General features: G+C 38.3%; 3 protein-coding genes across 4 annotated transcripts in view; all 3 read left to right on the top strand.

Moving 5' to 3' along the window:
* eprs1 (glutamyl-prolyl-tRNA synthetase 1) overlaps window positions 1-2184 on the top strand; it is a 35106-nt gene extending 32922 nt beyond the window's left edge. For both annotated transcript variants that reach the window (XM_084721683.1, XM_084721674.1), the window contains 3 exons: window positions 312-390; window positions 483-547; window positions 1106-2184. In XM_084721683.1, coding sequence (XP_084577809.1) covers window positions 312-390; window positions 483-547; window positions 1106-1256 — 295 coding nt within the window. In that variant the 3' untranslated portion in view covers window positions 1257-2184. The remainder of the gene's footprint in view (window positions 1-311; window positions 391-482; window positions 548-1105) is intronic.
* Window positions 2185-3380: 1196 nt separating this feature from the next.
* On the top strand, window positions 3381-9982 carry glo1 (glyoxalase 1). Its single transcript, XM_084721662.1, has 6 exons — window positions 3381-3540; window positions 7631-7713; window positions 7923-8063; window positions 8522-8589; window positions 8945-9034; window positions 9551-9982. Exons 1-6 carry the CDS (start codon window positions 3472-3474, stop codon window positions 9640-9642), a joined length of 543 nt encoding a protein of 180 aa, XP_084577788.1. The 5' UTR covers window positions 3381-3471; the 3' UTR covers window positions 9643-9982.
* A 1726-nt stretch (window positions 9983-11708) lies between these two features.
* Window positions 11709-15978, top strand: LOC146333261 (lymphocyte antigen 75-like). The gene is made up of 4 exons (XM_084725025.1): window positions 11709-12803; window positions 13102-13490; window positions 14628-14890; window positions 15266-15978. The coding sequence occupies exons 2-4, from the start codon at window positions 13181-13183 to the stop codon at window positions 15470-15472; spliced, it is 780 nt and encodes a 259-aa protein (XP_084581151.1). The 5' UTR covers window positions 11709-12803; window positions 13102-13180; the 3' UTR covers window positions 15473-15978.
* The last annotated feature ends 3640 nt before the right edge of the window (window positions 15979-19618 follow it).

The raw sequence follows: 19618 nt of genomic DNA, 5'->3' as shown, positions 1-19618 counted from the left end.
AATATACATACAACTTTGATGAAAGAAGTCAAATGACTCCAGCTGTTCCATTCTTCCATAATCCATAATCCGAGCATGCATGACTGCATGTAAATGGGAATATTTGTAGAAGGAATATTGTCTATTTCAAAATAAGGGCAAAAACCAGAGTGCATATAATCGTAGTCAGTATGTTAGAAGTGAAGCATGCACACTGAAAGATCCAGCTGTAAATAATAAGCAGAATTACAGCCAGATGAAGGGATGCTTACATGGTGTCCATAAACATACAAGAATATTGATTTAAAGTGTGTTATGTGTGTGTTTGTCAGAGCTTCAGATGACCTGAAGAGTAACATGGTGGCTGTAGACACAATGGAGCAGTTCCAGAAAGAGTTGGACCAGGGCAAGGTGAGTAACACAACCCACACTCAGCACAAAATGTTTCACTGTCCTCACTGGAGGAAATGATTTATCATACTTTTTTTTTTCTTGCTTGATAGATTGTCCAGATCCCGTTCTGTGGAGAAATTCATTGTGAGGATTGGATCAAGAAAACCACTGCCAAGTATGTGCTACATGTCACTTTCTCACATGATGTAGCTAGTGCTTTGCTCAACTTTTTGATGGAGAAAAACAAATGTACATATTCTGAGTCATGTCATGCAGGTACTGGAGGAGAAAAGTCTCTATGTATCTGTTCTAGATTTTCACTCAGTCCACATTCACACAACACATCAGGCATCACATTGAGAAAGTACAGCTCCAGTTCCAAACATTTTGTACATCCAAAATTCCCCAAAAGTTGGGATGTTGTGTAAAACCTAGATAAAAAACAGTGCAATGATTTGCAATATTTTTTGACTTGTATTCAATTGAAAACAGTACAAAGACAAGATATTTAATGTTCAGACTGACACTCATTCTGAATTTGATGCCTGCAACACTTTTCAGAATAAGTTGGGTGTATATTTACAAAAACAAATTAACCTGTTTTACTATATGTTGAAAAGTTTTTTTTGCAAATCATTGCTTTCTGTTTTTATTTACATTTTTACACAACATCCCCAATTTCTTGCTTTAATTTCATCCAGTAAAGACATTTCTGTGCTTTGTCCACCTTTAGGGACCAGGACTTAGAGCCTGGTGCTCCGTCCATGGGAGCCAAGAGCCTCTGCATCCCCTTCTCCCCCCTGAAGAAGCTGCAGCCTGGTCAGATGTGTGTCAGCGGCAAAGAGCCTGCCCAGTACTACACCCTGTTTGGACGTAGCTACTAAAGACCTGCTCTGCTGGAGGATGAGGATAAACATCGTAGTCGAAAAGGGCTTCCCAACCTTTTCTCATCATTTCTTCTTCTTTTCTGATCTCTTGTTGGTGTTTAGGGTAAAGGGGATATGGAGGTGACTGGACTATGTTTTTTTTTTTTTTTTTTTTGTTTTTTTTAACATATGTTAACCTTGTTATAATGCATCTTAAAGAAAGTGGAGGTGAGAGAATTTTTTTCTTGTTCCGTTACTCTCTTGCTATTCCGTTATGAGAGGAAATGTTGTAGCACTGTTTCTCTCCGACGTGGCTGCTCACTCTCCGTTAGGCCCTGTGAAAAGAACCCTTACTGTCCAGCAGTGCTTTGTATTAGGATGGGACGCACCACCAGAAACCAGGCAAATATTACATCTTTCCTCTTTCTGGCAGGTAATGAGTCACCTTTTGGTGTCCTTTCAAAATATGGCTAGGAAACTGGTAAAAACAGCTAGATAATATTGGAAACAACTTCTGATTTATTTATTTTTTCTTTTTTTAATTTCCTCCTTAACATTGACCAAACAAAATCCAATTAAGTTACTTTCAGTTTAAGTTTCTGTCAACTTTTATGAATTGAGCAGGTTTGGGCCTTTTGAAATCTGGAAAAACAAAAAAACAAGTACCGATGAAAGAAAAACCTGGGTAAAAGTACTCTTTGCCTGCCAGCAGTCCCATCTCTTGCAGCCTAAACTGTCTCAGGAACTCTGCAGGTACTCAGGCTTGTAGTTTGGGGTGTATGTGGCTCATAATGGTTCACAGCTTAATATAAATCCCCTCGGATCCATCAGAGCCAAGTGACAAAAGCTGTGATGAAATGTATGGTTAATAACCTTTAATATAGCCTTCTGTCTCTCCCATTAAAAAAAAACAACTTGTCTATAATAAAGTCATTTCCATGGCCAACTGTCCTGTGTTGTTTTTGATCCTGGAGGGGGGAAACGTTACACTGGGGAATCACTGACCTGCTGAGTTGCTCATTGATTATTTGTGTCAGATGATGCCACAGGGGGAAAAAAAGGAAATGCATTACATTGGAATGAGTATTAAAACAAAAAATGTAAATGTGGTAATGGATTCAAATAATTTATACCTTTCAGTACACAGTATTAACACACTATTGCCAAACTACAATAACAGGATGTAGCATCATACTGAACATTGCAAGCTTTATTAATCCCAAAGGAAATTCTTGTGTGAGATGCTCCTAAATTACAGGAACGGAGGGGAAAAAAAATAATGGAGTGAAATCTAAAGTTTACAAGGAGCAATGCAAAAACTAGTGCCCCAACAGGCAGTGATATTGAAAAGTAATAACACATTAAAATGTAATATGTGATAATAATGAAAAGTAGTATTGTACATGATTATGAATCTAATATTGTTATACTATTATGTTATATGAGTGCATGATTAGATTATGCTAATAAACTGATAACAGTGTGTGTGAAGTGGAACATATAGGGGTAAATTATACATTCTACTGCAAGCTTCCCCGGTTACATAATACTCAGTCTTGGTGAGCCAACTGATTAAAAAAACAGACACTTCCTGTATTGATTTTCAAAATAAAGTTGGTCGCATGCGTGGAGGTGTTGCTTGCACTGACATGGTTGCTTTGTGAAATGTAATTCAGGAATTACTAGCTTCGTTAATATGCATTTTATGTGCATTATCAAACCAGTCTTTAATATAACTCTAAAGGGGGCAAAAGTCGTGAAAAGTCCTTTGAAGCGTTGATGCCCACTACGGCTTGCTATAATCAGTATCACATACATAGGGCAAGATTCTGTAAGTTCGTCCAAAACTACAACACGAATACATTGACACTCGTGACAAACAAAAAAACTGAATGCACGCTGTGATATTAAAAGTAATTGTTTTAACTTCAGCTTGAGCTAAAGTACATTGATTTTTATTTATCCCAGTACGTAGAATTATCCTTAGATGATTTATATTCAATAAATCGTTAAAATTTGAATAAGAATGTCTATTATGTTTGTTAGCTGGTTGCCTGTGTCTAAAATGTTCATTAAGACTAAAATAAAATAAAATGCCAAATGTTCGTGGCTTTTATTTTGAAATGTCGTACCGGTTTTATGTGTTACAATTCCCTGAGCGGAGTCCCGTCCCACTCCCTGTCAGTCCGCCCGGCCGAGCTGCAGTACAGCTTTGTATCGTCTGTGAGCAAAAATGAGCGACAAAGGTCTGTCAGACGAGGCAGCGGCAGCAGCTTGTAAAGATGGAGAGCCATGTACCAAGGTAAGATGATCTTTGTCCCTGTTGAAGTTGAACTAAGTTAAACTGCCAGCAGACAGTGTGAATCCAGCCAACCCGACAGGCCAACCAGTCACTCCCAGACATGTTAACCTGTGAGTATACGGATATTATCGGGACACGTTTCTTCACCTAACTAAATGCACTTTGGTTCCCCGCTGACAAGTAAAAATGTCACGTATAACATGATTTCCGACGCTTGTAGGGAGCGGTGGAGCGACATACACCTCTCAGATATCAAGTATGTGGGGTGGTTTTATTGCAGCTCGGTGTAAGCTAGCTAACTCACTGCTGAACTTGTCGACTGCACAGAAACTCACTCCAAACTTGGCGGAGGAGCTGAGACGCAGTATGTCAAAGCGTGCGCACAACAAGTTTATTCCTAACGTCAGATCTGCCTGCAACACTCTTAAGAAAGTCGGTATGTAGGCGCGGCCACACCAGAATATACTCCCATACTTCGTCGTAAAGCAGGCGCGACTGGAAATGGATAATGTGGGCAGTGGTGCAAGCGTAAGCTGCTGGAGCTGACGAAAGCTGCAGCTTTTGTCATCATGCATTTTACTGTCCTCACTTTGACACTGTCCTACGGTTGCTTGATCTGTGTGATGAAACCAGCCGACCAAACCACTTACCTGTACTCAGCGTATTCCTCATAGAAAACCATATACACACATTGCAAAATATATTAAAGCATCTACAAAATAATACAATAAATGTTAAGTGAGCCACCATTAAAAGCAGTTTTCACAGAACAGTTCTTTCAACTAGGTCCTAAAATGGCCTTGTGTAATTACATGCACTATATTATCAGAAATAAAATATAGCTGGTAACGCAAACTTTGCCTTTTCAGTTTCTCTCCTCTTCCTCCCTGCCTGTCTATACAACATAAATGTGCTGTTTTTACTTTATATGCATTTACTGCAGTCAATGCAATACCTTATTTACTTTATTGCAACTCAGATACCTTATGTTAGTTCCCTATATTTTAATATACTTATAGTAAATACGTATGTGTATATATGCATGTGTGTGCTGATCTGGCTTGGAGTCAGGCTGATAGGATTTGGGTATAATTTCATTAAAAATGTGGATCTTTATTCATAGATATTATTCATGTATTTGTGTACAAAATAGGTCTGGCCAACCTGCAGACAATTAATTATTAAGTTACTCCTAAAACCAGTTGGCTAAGCGAATGCAGAGACAGTTATGGTAATAATTAGATACATTTATAAAGTATTACATTTACTACTTGTCCTTTTGAGAGAAACCATAATGCTGATTTGGCCCAGCATTAAGTTGAGTTTGACTTCTCTTGAGGACAGGTCATTATATTTTCCAAACTGGCTATGCCATAGGCACTTGTTCAAAAATGTTTAGCGAGCATTTGCTCTGGCTGTTATTCACTTCCAAAGAAGTCCAGGCAAAAGACTTTATAAAATGCGTGAACTCCTCTGGTAGTTCCAGCAGATTCTCAGATTAGATTTGTTGTCATCTGAATTGACAAATAAAACCTTTTATAATCCTGGATAAACATCCATAGAAACCTCTCAAGTTTTTCTTGCAGCAACTTTTCTGCCGTACATTTGCTCAGAGGTTTCCACATAATCACAGATAATACGGCCAAAGACACTGCTTCTGTTAGAAATGAGTTATGCTGCTGCAGTGTGTACTTGAATAGTTCTTGTTAATGTATGATACATTTTTACATTGTGAAAACTTAACATGGTTAGAGGAAGGGCACAGGAAAGGGGAACAGTTGCCAACCATAGAGATAACACCCAACTGTGAAACACACATACACATACACATACACACACACACACACACACACACACACACACACACACATATATACAGAGTAGAGGTTGAAGTATCAGGGTGAAAACCAGGGGCAAAGTTCACCAAATTTTCAACATTCAATCTGTGTAAGGTTTTATGTGAGATAATCTCACCTCACATTAGTTTTGACACATTTCACTAATCAAAACACAAATCAAACTTGTGATCCGTGCAGGAATTTTTAGGTATTTTACAAGCACCCATCCTTTGTGAGACATGGTACTGGCACACCTGCATTTATGTAGTGTTTGCAAATCACTTCAGTTTTGAAAACGTCAACACTGGCATGCCATGTAATTTTTTTTGCATAAAGGTAAGTTATCCAAGCAGGACTGAGGCCTGTACTACGAAGCAGGATTTGTGGTTAGCGAGGTAACTTCTATAGTAACAAGGTTAAAGGACCACCTGCTGACCAATCAGATCACTTTATTAAATGACAGTGGGCGTCACCAAGAGCCAGACAGATGATCATCAAAGATATTAAATGACTGAGTGCTGCAGAAAGAATAAGACTAAAACTGTCTCAAGGATAAACATAAGCAACACATTAATTTAACAGACTGGACAGATGTAATTATAGTCAGGTTTAATCATGCTTTAATGATGGAGCAGTGATATTGTAAGGCCACCATGTTTTTCTCCAGCTGAAAACTTCAGGCACACTTGTGAAAATACCCAGATGTGAGCACATGAGAGTCTTTGGAGACACAGTGAGAAGACGATTAATTTACGCATTGAAATGTTTTTTACGTGTGATTAATTTTGAATGTTATACATATATATTTAGTTTGTTCATGATCATTTTAACTCATGTAAAGTGTCTGAGGATCCTGACAGGCGCACAACAGAATAAATATATTATCATTATTATTCACACAGTCACAATTTAAAAAAAAATAAATTGCTGTCTCTCCCTCATGCATGTGGCAGCTGCAGGAGTGTTTCTCTCAGTCTGGATTATGATGGTTATGATCGCCTTCTTTATTATTTGTCTAATACTATATTTAGCTCTTCATTTATATTTATTTAATTCATTTCATTGGTTTGCTTCATATGACCGATTATCCTTGACTGCCTTTGTTAGGTTTAGTCAAGTCAGATGACTTGAAGTTACCTTGGGTATGTCGAACCGGCTTCATAACACAGGCCCAGATCTGTTCAGTATGATAATATTGACTGATGAATATCTCACACAAATGTGGTGATGGTTGGGTTATATGAGCTTGGTTGCACAGAGGTGCTGTTAGGCCGAAATCCCTTTTCACAAGTGAATGCCAGCATACAATTTTTTCTCTGCTGGAATTCAGTCAGAGCCAACAGAGCCAAAGGGTGATCCTCTACCTTGCAAAACAAATGTGCTGTGAAGGCTTCTCTGAACTTTCTAATACAAGAATAATACACTGCTTTGTAATTATCTGCAAGGCTCATTGTACTACTGTACCTCTTATAAGTGTTAATAGTTATGCTTTTTAGTTAAAAAATTTTACACTTGCTTATTGGCATTATTGTTGCAACAGCTGTTGAGTGTTTTTAATTTTTTTCCTATGGTAGCAGGATCTGGAGTTTTCAGGCATGCTTCAAATGCACATGAAGTAGCTATGTAGATGTACATACAGAGTACATGTCAGATTGGCAGGGACACTATCCTCTTATGTTGACTAACATGCAAGCATTTGTACTGTAAACTCTAAACTTTATTTTTTTGTGTGTGTATACGTTGATGAATGGACAGATTTTGTGTCTGAGTAACCTACTGGCTAAAAAGTTGTGTTCTCCATTTAACACACTGTTGTGCAACCCATCCAAATTCACACTTAAAATTGGTTTCTCCTTTTGGTTTGACTATTTGCATTTTAAAGAAAGGATAACACACCATCTACTGGCAGCATGACCATAAATCTGTATATATCTAAAGAAAATGCTCCTACTGCTTATTTTTAACTGGCATTTTTATTTTTAACAACATAACTTTTCCTGGGAAAATGTAAACAAAAGCTCTTTAGATTTGTATGCTGTAAATAGTTTCATCTGATTTCAAGGTGAATCCAACCTAGTGGCAGGCATGTAGAAAAAGCCAGTCTTCTTGCTGAGAGTCTCATTTGCTAATATAGGTCATGAGGAGATATCAGTGTTAAATTGAGACTGTTCATAACCAGTTATGAACTTCTTGTAGTATTTTTAAAGTGTTATGTGTATGCAAAACTCTGTTATTGTGTTTCTGTGTCTTAGGATTTCATGATGCAGCAGACTATGCTGCGGGTTAAAGATCCAGTTAAATCCTTGGATTTCTACACCAGAATCCTTGGCATGACGTGAGTATTAGTATTTGCTTCAGTTAAGTGAACTCAGTGAAATAAATCTTTATGTCCACTTACAGGAAATCATTCCCAAACAGTGACACAATGAATCCTAAACATTTTCGTTGTTGTATTTGGCACTGTGTGTTGAGACTGTGTCCAGTACGTAAACTTGATCTGGTGACTACAGTGGAGTTTTCTCTCTGATATGCAAAATCTTCCAGGCTCTTGCAAAAGTTCGACTTCCCCTCCATGCGTTTCTCTCTCTTCTTCTTGGGCTACGAGGACAAGAAGGAGATTCCTGCAGATGTGAAAGAAAGGACAGCCTGGACCTTCTCCAGAAGAGCCACCATTGAGCTGACACAGTAAGGATCTCTGTCCTGGAATTGGTTTTCACTTGAGACATGAAATTACTTTACTCCACGATTTGACTTCTTGCTTTTCCTAGTCCACCACAGTAATTAAAAACATTCTACCTTCTTAAACATGAGTATTTTCTGGTTTTCAAGTATGTTGTCTTGCCATTTACATTTTTGACATTCTGTGGACCAAACAACTAATTGATCAATCAAGAAAATGAATAGTTGCAGCATTAATGCAAACTATGCAGCCACAGAAAATCAGAACACTTCCAGCTAGTTTGTTGCATATACTTTGTACTTCTCCTCTGTAATTCTTCTTAATTTTAATTTGTTGAATCTATTAGAAACCCTGAGAACTGTCTTGTGTGCCTTTCTCTTCTTCCTCTGTCTTATATATATATATATTTTTTGTCTCATCTTATATTTGTTGTATTCCTTGTCTTGTTCTTCCTGCTCATCAGTAACTGGGGCTCGGAGTCTGATGAGAGCCAGTCTTATCACAACGGAAACTCAGATCCACGTGGCTTTGGTAAGATTTTTGTTTTATAAACGGGCAGAAAAGACCAATCGAATTCAATTTGAAGTGTTATGGGACAATTGATTTACAAGTTCAAGACTTATTTGTCCCAGAAGAAAGGGTTTTTGTATCTTTAGGCATGTAATATATTATTGAAATCCAGGAAACCGCAATAATATTATTAAACACACATTTTCTTTAACAGTACCAAGACTGGATGATTTTAGTAAATATTCATCCATCATTCAATGTTATTTTAAAATGTATGTATGTACGTACCAGCTCACTAGAGCAAACTGTGGATATGTGATCCTGTAGTGTGGATTTATAGTCAACAGTCTCTGTTTGTACACCTGACATTTGACAGGTCACATTGGAATTGCTGTTCCTGATGTTAATGTAGCCTGCCAGATGTTTGAAGAGAAAGGAGTCACATTTGTCAAGAAGCCAGATGATGGTAAGATGTGAGGCCTTTGTGAATATGATGGTCATAGATGGATTAAATTGATAAAACCTGACAGCCTTGATGGATTTTTAAGAACTTTTTTTTTTCTTTTTCAGATTTTAAGCTTTTAAGATTCTAAGTTGTGTGAAAATGGAAAAATAATTAAAATTGAAATTAGGGCTTAAGTAAAGAAAATCCTTGACTTTAATTTTCAAAGGTGAAAGAAATGTCTCAGCTGGGAGAAATGTGTGAGCAGCTAGTTTGCTACATTATATACGCTACATATGTTTAATGAATTAATGAAAAAAATAAAGTTTACCAGTGATTGAACAATATTGCAGCCTTTTTTAACCAGGAAGTGAGACAGGGTTCCTCAGGGTATTGATAACCCTTTTTTATGTGTGATTCCATCATGATTTTTTTTTGACCGAAATCTGGAACACAACTTTAAAAAGCCAACATTTTCATGAAATGTCGATTTTAAAACAAAACATTTTCTGCCTCCCTCCCTTCTTATTCTCTTCACAGGTAAAATGAAAGGCTTGGCCTTCATTCAGGACCCTGATGGTTACTGGATTGAGATCCTGAGTCCTAACACGATGGTGTCCATTACCACCTAAAACTGTTATCAACACGCTACCTGCTGCAGTGCATACAGGCCAGACGTACAGGTGCTTCACTGGGAGAGAGAACATTGGGGTTTAGCAAAGAATTTAGCAACACGTGCCAGAAAGCTGAGGGGAAATGGAGCGGGATCACTTGCACAAAGGCAGTCATTGTGCCCTGCTATGGGCTGGACTAATATTGGACAGTTGATGAGCAAATAGATTAGATACCTGAGTTACAGCAGCCACTTTGTGTAGCTGTTGAGTTTACCATCATCAGTCTGTGTGTGTCTTAAAAAGTGATGCTAAAATAAATTGGTATTACTGTAATAAATGTGAAAAGCCAGTGTTCAAATGGAGTGTAATTTCTTTTAGTTTTTAGAGACAACACAAAAAGAAATCAAGGTGAAGAGGTGTGGCAGCAAAGTCGATCACAGTTACCATTCAGCAGCAATAAGGTGACCTGGATCTTTGCCGTAGGTCAGTGATAAATGGAAAAAATGTGATAGAAATTATTGCAAAGTAAACCTCAAACAATTAATTTTCGCATTGTTTTAAATTAAAATCCTACATCATCTCCATCAGCTCAGCTGTGTTGTCTATGTAGCTGATGAGAAGAGGAGACCTTTCTGCTTTGATTTGTCAAAAAAAATGAGGCTTTAAAAAGAGATGTTTAAAGTAATGTTGAAAAAAAAATGCATTTGTTTAGAAATTTTTGTGTTTGTATGATTGGTCAATTGCACATTAATTTCTAGCAAGAAATCCATTTAAAATTCAGCATGTCACAATGTTAAATTTCAATCTGAATTGACAAAATGTACCATAAGCTATGACATGTCTCATTAAATATGTTTACAGTATTACAATCATTTTTGTCTGTGGGCTCACATTTTGATGAATTTTTAAGCTGAACAATAAAATTAGTTTTTGAGATCCTAATATAGTGTAGAGCAATTTTGATGAAATCAGGAAACCAAATTAAGAATGGTTAAAAGTTGGATTTACTTGACAATTTTCAGTAAAATAAGTGAGTTGAAGTAGTTTGCAGTGAATTTAAGGGCACTCCTCAATTAGGCCTACACATTAATTAAACTGACCGAAATCATACTTGACTGATTCTTTCATGTATTCTGAAAGTTTACAATAAATCATTTACTTGTTTTTCCCATAGATCTAATTATTGCATGGTGCAAGTTAAAAGTTCTGTATGTAGGCATTCTCAGAGCATTTTGACAAACCCTGAAACTGCAGTCGATCCTGTTGTCAAACTGCTTCAGGACAGTTCCCTTTCAAACTGTCGCTGTTTAGCTTAAGTATGCAAGCTTGCCCTCGAAAAGCAGAAACAACTGTTCTGTGCATCTAGTTAGGCTCTGCTTTACAGCCACCAGAGTAGAGAATCAAGATCAAAACTTCTTTGGAATTGATGAGCATGTGCTGATAAGGCTATTTGTGGATTACAGCTCAAGCCCCCTAGAGGTGAGACAACTTACTGTGTAAGCAAGATATCCTTTTGAAAACACATTTGTCTGCATTGTGCTGTCTAGTTTGGCCTCAGATTCCTTGCAGAAAGATGTCAGTCTCAGAGCCTGGGTTCGCTGAAAGTGCTACTAATCTTTCTTCTACGAACCAGCAGTGCCCGTGGTCTTTGTGTAACCTCTGCTTTGCAGCAATGTTTGTTTTTTGCCTGTAGGTCCTGCAGGCGTACTTTTAAATGCAATAAAACAAGACAAGGCTACAGCCATGCCCTCAGCGCTATGAAGCAGCTGTACATGTGCACAGCAACGTCACCTTGAGCTATAATGTCAGCATACAAGGTGAACATGCTGATACAACTTCAAGTCTGAGTAAATGAAAAAATGAGTTTTTCTTTTAAACACATTCCACGTTAGAAAATAGTTTCTGACAAAATGTTTGAGTAGGTACACAAGGCTTATATAAGTTGCATCACCAAGCCACATTTCTGGTTCATCCAAAGAAATGGTGACCAACAGTTTAACAGTCTAACTCCACAATTCAATACTACATAGTTCTCAGTCTTTTTACGTTTGCAGGAACTATTTTTTTGAATATGTCAAAATGTGTTTGGAAGAAAAACTTTACACAGACTTTAACATTACTATGCATATCTACTTATGTACTTCAGTTCACTTATGCTGTAGTATACAACAACACATAGTTTCCAGTTCATCAAATGTGATATTTAATTTTTTCTTAAAATTCTAATTTACTAATGCTTAATATAACACTTCAGGTGAATTTATTAAACCAAGTTGATACATTATAAGAGCTCTTATTAAGTAAACTCAAATAGACTTTGAGCTGGTTGCTTTAGGTTCTCTCAACTTATATCTTTTTTTTTTTTACATTGAAATTATTAAAGTACTTCTATGTAAAGTTTGAACATACTTGCATTGAAAAATTAAACCATAAAGTATTTCAAACAGTTAAAGATTGAAGACACTGTGGCTTGCTGTATTTGGTGAAAGTGCTTCTATTGTAAACAGGTTCCTGTAGTGTTTGCATTATAACTCTCACTCAAACATAATTTTAAATTCAAGTCCAGTTGTTGTTGCAGCCATGTGCAAAACGTGACAGGCAAAATGTTACTTTTTACTCCTGCAGGCCTCACTACAGTGTGGCCATCACAAGGTCAACTGTCATGCATCAGTTTTTTTTATCTCAACCAATTAATTCAGTCAAATTCCATTTTTTGCTGGCCAGTCTGGGGTACTTGTACTTCTGAAAAAAAAGGACATGCAAATCTACATGTAAATGTAAAAGGAAAATCAAATGAGATGTTTATATTTGACTGTTGACAAGAACTTTGAGTACAGCTCTCTGGTCTCGCTCTGCATTGCTTCATTTGCTTCACTGAATCCATTTGACTACGATTAAAGAGATTAACAATTAAATTTGTGTTTGGTGGATGTCCAGGTGAATGACTCAGACTGCTGGGAACTACGTTGTTTTCATACACTGCTCTGATTGGTCAGTTTTGGTGGAAATCAGGTAAATTGATGGTCAAAAAAGTGATGTGGGGTTCATCCTGTTACCTAACGTCTCATGTAATGAACAGCCCTCAATCAGCTCTGTCTGTGAATTAGTAACGTCGCTTCTCTTTTCAACAAAAGAAAATCAACCATGCTGAGCTCCCTTTGTTGGTGCCATCATTTTTGGTGAGTGTTAACATAGAAACAGGCTTGGTTACTGTTTGAAAAAGCATTAACAGTGTTAAGTTTATGGTTTAAATGATCATTTGAGTTAGATTTTTAACTGTGCTGTTGGTGGTAGCTGCTGAACATATACTCTGGGTTCATAACTGTGTATTTGTCTTTAAATCTGTTAAATGAATGTATTGAGGGGAATCTTTTCTCCTACAAAAGAGAGTTCATCCTCTGTTGTTGCTGACCAGAAAAAGATGACCAACTGACTTTTATCCTTGGCTTTGCACCTAATCCTTCTGGTCTATTACAGCAGGAGTTCCCAAACTCTTCCATGACAAGGCTCCTTAAATAGGATTAGTTTATGGCTTTGAGGCCTTTCGGATGAAAACATGGATAGAAAGATCCCCAGTCTTCTCCTCGTCCTCCTCTTCTTCGTCCTCCACTGTTCCCTGTGTGCTGGCACTTCGGCCCCGACCATTGCAAAGGTTGTCCACTTCTCCAATATGACTACCAGGTCGAAGGCTGCGACCTACTGCAGAAAGCACTATACTTCCTTGGTCGTGATAAGAAACGAACAGGATGCAAACAAGCTCATCTTGTATGAAGGCTGGATTGGTTTGAAACGCGTGAAGCAAAATGTAGATGTCTGGGTGTGGCGTGAATCAGACGAAGAAGCCAACTTCACCGCCTGGGATAAGGGTGAGCAGCATCAGGTAGAAGATAAGTGTGCTTACTGAGTGCTGCACTCAGGTCTGGTTTTAGTTTATATTTGCTACTTTTAACGTAGTTCACAATTTAAAGTCACTCTACAGACATGTCTCTTTTCAGAAATTATGACCCAGTTACCCAAAATAATCCACAGACCTTGTTGTGAGCAGGTTCATGTTAAAACTATTCAGAGCAAATACTTCGTTACAGGCCTTGAGTAGATTTTGGAGGTATCTGTACTTTACTTGTATATTAATTTACCTAACAAGTTTGAGCTTTTACTCCTTACATTTGAACTCAAATATCTGTACTTCCAGAATTGAATGATTTAGTTGATCTGAAGCAGACGGAAAGAAACTAATGTTAAGCTGTAAACAAACTCTACCACAGTGGTCTGACTCAGTGTCACCACCACCAAGTGTTCAGTGTTCAGCGTGATGACTTCTAATGGCCACTGTCTCGTTTAACCGCCTTTTTGAAATTTAAAAATTCATGAGTGTCGTGTTTACTGACAAATTTCATGCCCTAGAAGAAAACGTGAAAAAGTTTTGAGCTTGTATTAACCACAGAACTTATTTTAGGCAAATAACCAAAAACTCATTGACTTGGAGACCAGGGAGACGGAAGTGCTAATATGCCAATTAATTTCTGTTTTTAGGACTCACTCCTGCAGCACTCTATATGTTTATGATTATACCTGGCATCAGCATTGTCATTGTTAGTATGCTTTTAATGAAAAAGACCATTTTCACGAGGCACAGCCTGATAGAACCTCTTAGCTTGAATGTAGGGCTCCTTCCATAGTTAGCCCAGGAGAAAACTGGACCACATAACTGACATCTGTAATTATAAAGTAGTCACAAAAGAATGAACCTTATTTGAACATGATCATGTGTGACAATAATTAGTTTTAATTAAAAGAAAAATAATTTATATGAGAAATGTTCTATAGAATATATCTGATTAATATGAAATGTCACAAGATTATTATTCAATTGATGGTCGTAACTCCTCAATTAGAGATCAACCAACCAGATATAGTAAAGGGGCCTTAATCATCACAGGTCACAGCACTCAAAGGCATGTAATTAATACTATTTTGAATTATTCTTCTCCTTGTTCTTGTAGATGAACCTAAGTCACCTACTTGCGTTGTGAAGTCACGCCGCACATGGGCAGCTGAGAAATGTGCAGCTCGTCACCCCTTCTTGTGTATGGATGAAAGAATGATTGTGGTCCAGGAGCTGAAGACATGGGAAGAGGCCCTGCAGCACTGCAGAGGGCTGCAGGATGCAGCAAGGACCGCATCCCTGTATGACCTCGCCAGCCTACCAGATGATAATACCATTCTGCTTGATGGAGGGACAATAGGGACGGCCACCACTGATGAGGTTTGATGTTTTTCTGCAGAGTTTGTCGGGTTATGTCACTGTAAAAGGAATAGAGAAAGGTGGATGGAAGGGGAGAGTGAGATGAGGTGTTTCCAGTCTGCACCCTCACTGCTAGATGCCACCAAATCCTACACACTGGTCCTCTAAGTGTGTAGTGTGACACACTCACTGTGGATGTGCGAAGGCAAATGAAAGGCAAAGTAGCTAATATTATGTGATGCAGCGGCACCAGTTAAGCAGAATAGAATAGAATATAGGCCTGTGAAAGTTTCAGTATTACAAGTTGTATTCAGTATACAAATCTTATGTGTATACTGAAAGTATAAAAGTATGGGAGTGAGTGACTGTGACTGTTTTTCTCCATGTTTTCTGAAGGTGTGGGTGGGACTGCGTTACCTGGCTGGTGAGTGGTTGTGGATCAGTGGAGAAGACGTGACGAGCTCCTACCTTCCTGACTGTCCAGACCAGCAGCAGCACTGTGGCGCCATGGATCACAAAAACACACAGTGGAAGATAAAGGACTGCAGTGAGAAAAGACACTTCATCTGCAGCATAAAACAGACAATGCTGCAAGAAGACTGATCTGGTAATCTTCAAGTCAAATCTTTTAAGGTTGAGGCCAAGCTCAAATTAAATCTCAAGCTCAAATGATTTGCTACATGGCTGTTTAAAAAGTTTAAACTTTTGATTCCTAAATTCTCCTGAGAGAATGCAAAGGTTATGTTAGAAACAGATGTAAACAAACAACGTAACATTTACCATGCTGCAGAGATGTGGACTCAACCTGTGTCGGATCACAAATTTGCTGACTTGGCAAAATCAAGAAAGGCTTGCCACTCCATTTGGACTGTAACACCAATGACTCGTGACTTCATTTGGACTTGAGCCTTTTGACTTGAAAATACTTGATACCTTTCACAATAGCCAAGGATTAAAAAGTATGTCATTAAAAAAAAACAGTTAATTACCCTTCATTTCCTGAATGACCTGACGTTAACGCTGTTCATCTCAGCAGTTCAACACTTAATTTTCCAAGATCCACTTTGTTTGAACTGATCCAACAACATTCAATCAATTTGCAGGAGAGAACAATAGGCAAGGCAAGGCAAGGCAAGGCAATTTTATTTATATAGCACCATTCATACACAAGGCAATTCAAGGTGCTTTACAGAACTTGAAAATGCATTAAATTAGAAACAATAAAAGAGCATTAAAATTGCATTTGAGATAATTAAAAACAAAAGCTAAAAGCAGGACAAAAAATAGTTTAAAACATTACAGAAATGCATATAAAGAGAGAAGCAAACATAAAACAAGAGCGGCAGTAGACAAATATAAAAACAATAGCTACAGATTATCCTAAAAATATGTAACGTATCCACTTCACTGGTAGGCTGCAGTAAACAGTAATGTTTTAAGACCTGATTTAAATAAACCGACAGTTTCAGCTGACCTCAGGTGTTCTGGAAGTTTGTTCCACAGGTGGGGAGCACAGAAACTAAAGGCTGCTTCACCTTGTTTGGTTCTGATCCTGGGAACACTGAGTAAACCTGTTCCAGATGATCTGAGGGGTCTTGGTGCTTCATAACGTATTAGCAAATCAGAGATATATTTAGGCCCGAGACCATTTAGTGCTTTGTAAACTAGTAACAAGATTTTAAAGTCTATCCTTTGACACACAGGAAGCCAGTGCAGTGATTTAAGCACTGGTGTAATGTGCTCCACTCTCTTGGTGTTGGTGAGGATTCTAGCAGCAGCATTCTGGACGAGCTGCAGTTGTCTGATTGATTTTTTACTCAGACCTGTGAAGACACCGTTACAATAGTCCAGCCTGCTGAAAATGAAAGCATGAACAAGTTTTTCTGTATCTTCCCCAGACAGAAATCCTTTAATTCTCGCTATGTTTTTAAGGTGGTAGTAGGCTGATTTAGTAATTGCCAGAATGACACCAAGATTTCTGGCTTGGTTTTTAGGTTTTAGCATCATGGATTCAAGGTGAGCACTCACTTTTGATCTTTGTTCTTTAGGGCCAAAAACAACTATCTCAGTTTTGTCTGTGTTTAGTTGTAGGAAATTCTGGCACATCCATGTATTGATTTCATCAATGCACTTATTTAACAGATGTAGGGGACTGTAGTCATCTGGTGACACTGTAATATAGAGTTGTGTGTCATCTGCATAAGTATGGTAGGAGATGTTGTGATATTCCATAATCTGAGCAAGAGGGAGCATATAAATGTTGAAGAGAAGAGGCCCAAGAATGGACCCTTGAGGAACTCCACATGTCATTTTTGTTCGCACAGATTCATAATTGCCAAGTGACACAAAGAAATCCCTGTCTTGTAAATAAGATTTAAACCAATTTAGCACAGTACCAGAAAGTCCCACCCACTTTTCTAGTCTGTCGAGCAGAGTCTTATGGTCGACTGTGTCGAATGCAGCACTGAGATCCAGTAATACCAGAACTGAAATCTTTGATGCATCACTGCTCAGATGAATGTCATTCAGAACTTTTACAAGTGCAGTCTCAGTGCTGTGATGTGCTCGAAATCCAGACTGATAGACATTAAAGAAATTGTTTTGCACCAAGAAGACATTAAGTTGCTGAAAAACAACCTTTTCAATGATCTTTCCTAAAAAAGGTAGGTTTGATATGGGCCTGTAATTGTTTATTACTGAGGCATCCAGGTTAGGCTTTTTTAAAAGAGGTTTAATGACTGCGGTCTTCAGGGCCGTTGGAAAAAGGCCTGACTGAAGAGAACTGTTTACTATCTGAAGTATATCTGATGCTATGCAGTTAAAAACATCCTTAAAAAAGCTTGTAGGCAGAGTATCGAGGCAGCAGGTAGTGGACCTAAGATTTCTGACTATGTCCGTCAAAGTTGCATAATCTAAGGGGTGAAAAAGTGCTAAATTAACTGGAGCAGTGTTAAGAGGCACAGGTAAAATAGGTGAAATAGCCACTGTGTTGACTGTCTGTCTTATCTTTAAAATCTTGTCTGTAAGAAAAGAGGCAAAGTCATTGCATCCCTTGGTGGACAGCAGTTCAGGAGGGACTGATGCTGAGGGGTTTGTCAGTCTGTCAACAACAGTGAATAAGGTCCGTGCATTGTTGTTATTTTTGTTGATAATCTCAGAGAAAAAGGACTGCCTTGCCCTTTTTAGCTCCAAGTTATAGATGCGCAGACTTTCCTTATAGATGTCATAATGAACCTGGAGTTTGTTTTTTCGCCACCTGCGTTCTGCTTTTCTACATTCTCTTTTTTGAGCTTTTATCAGTGTGGCATTCCTCCATGGTGCTTTTTTCTTACCAGAGACAACTTTGACCTTCATAGGAGCAACAGTGTCCATAATATTCATAGCTTTAGAGCTAAAACTATGAACCAGATCATCGACAGAGACTGAGGGCAGAGCTGGTGTAGGTGTAAAATCCTGGGTGAATAGTGTACAGGTGTTTTCATTGATATAGCGTTTTCTGATCACCTCTGTTGTAGTTTTACTGGTGTTAGCGGAGATGGCCATTTTAAAGAAAACACAGTAATGATCAGAAAAGGCAACATCAGTCACCACAACCTCAGAAATGTTGAGCCCTTTGGAAATAATTAGATCTAAAATATGTCCCTTATTGTGTGTTGGATCTGTTACATGCTGGGAAAGTCCAAAGTTGTCCAGGATGTAGAAAAGTTCTTTTGCACTGCCATCTTTGGGATTATCAATATGAATATTAAAATCACCCACTATAACAACACAGTTGAAATCAATACACACAACAGACAATAGTCTAGAAAAGTCATCAACAAAGTGTGCATTATATTTTGGTGGCCTGTAAATGGTTACTAATACTGCTCGACAGGAGGATCTCAACTGCAGTGCTACATATTCAAAAGACTCAAACTTCCCATATGATAACTGTTTGCACTGGTAAACATCCTTGAATAAAGTGGCTACTCCACCTCCTTTCCTAAGTTGTCTAACTGAGCTGATAAAATGGAAGTTTGGGGGGGCTGATTCAATAAGAACTGCCGCGCTGTTGTTTTCATTTAACCAAGTTTCAGTTAAAAACATAAAATCAAGGTTTTTGTTGATAATAAAATCATTAATTAATAGTGACTTGCCAACCAGAGACCTGATATTTAATAAAGCAAAGTTTAGTGTACTAATGCTGTTATCTGACACAGTCTGTGGCTGACGCATAACTGGAATCAGATTAGGTAACGTAGCTGTGCGTTTTGAATACACATTGTTTTTCCTGATGCTAGTCAAAACAGGAATGACAGACCTTGGAGACGCCTCTGGCTGATACTTTTCAATCTCAAGATGTGTTTGACCATGCCACCGGCTATTTAAGGTTGCCGGTATGTTTAAGGAAGCGGCATGGGGTCTGTCTCATCTCTGACAAACAGCTGGGTGATTGGGTCTGGGGCTGCTATTTAAGAGTTTGTCAGTTTGACTAAGCTTCAGCGTGAGCTTGATTGGTGAGCGTGGTGGAGGAGGGGAAGGTTGATGCTGGTTCCATGGTGGTTGCGGTGGTGGTGGGGAGGATTGACGCTGGCTCTGTGGTGGTTGTGGTGGAGGGCAGGAGGGGGGTTGTTGGATCCTTGACTGGGACAGGGACATCCTCTGAATGCCTTGGGTGATGTGGAGCAGAGGGTCAGGTGAAGGGGAAGAGATGCAGGTTGTCTGTCTCTGTGCCCCGTGTTTGTCCTTGGCTCTTATCTGTCCATTCTT

This window comes from Lutjanus erythropterus, chromosome 1 (assembly GCF_056507025.1).
Source record: "Lutjanus erythropterus isolate fLutEry1 chromosome 1, fLutEry1.hap2, whole genome shotgun sequence".
NCBI lineage: Eukaryota > Metazoa > Chordata > Actinopteri > Lutjaniformes > Lutjanidae > Lutjanus > Lutjanus erythropterus.
This window is presented reverse-complemented; position numbering and strand designations above follow the sequence as displayed.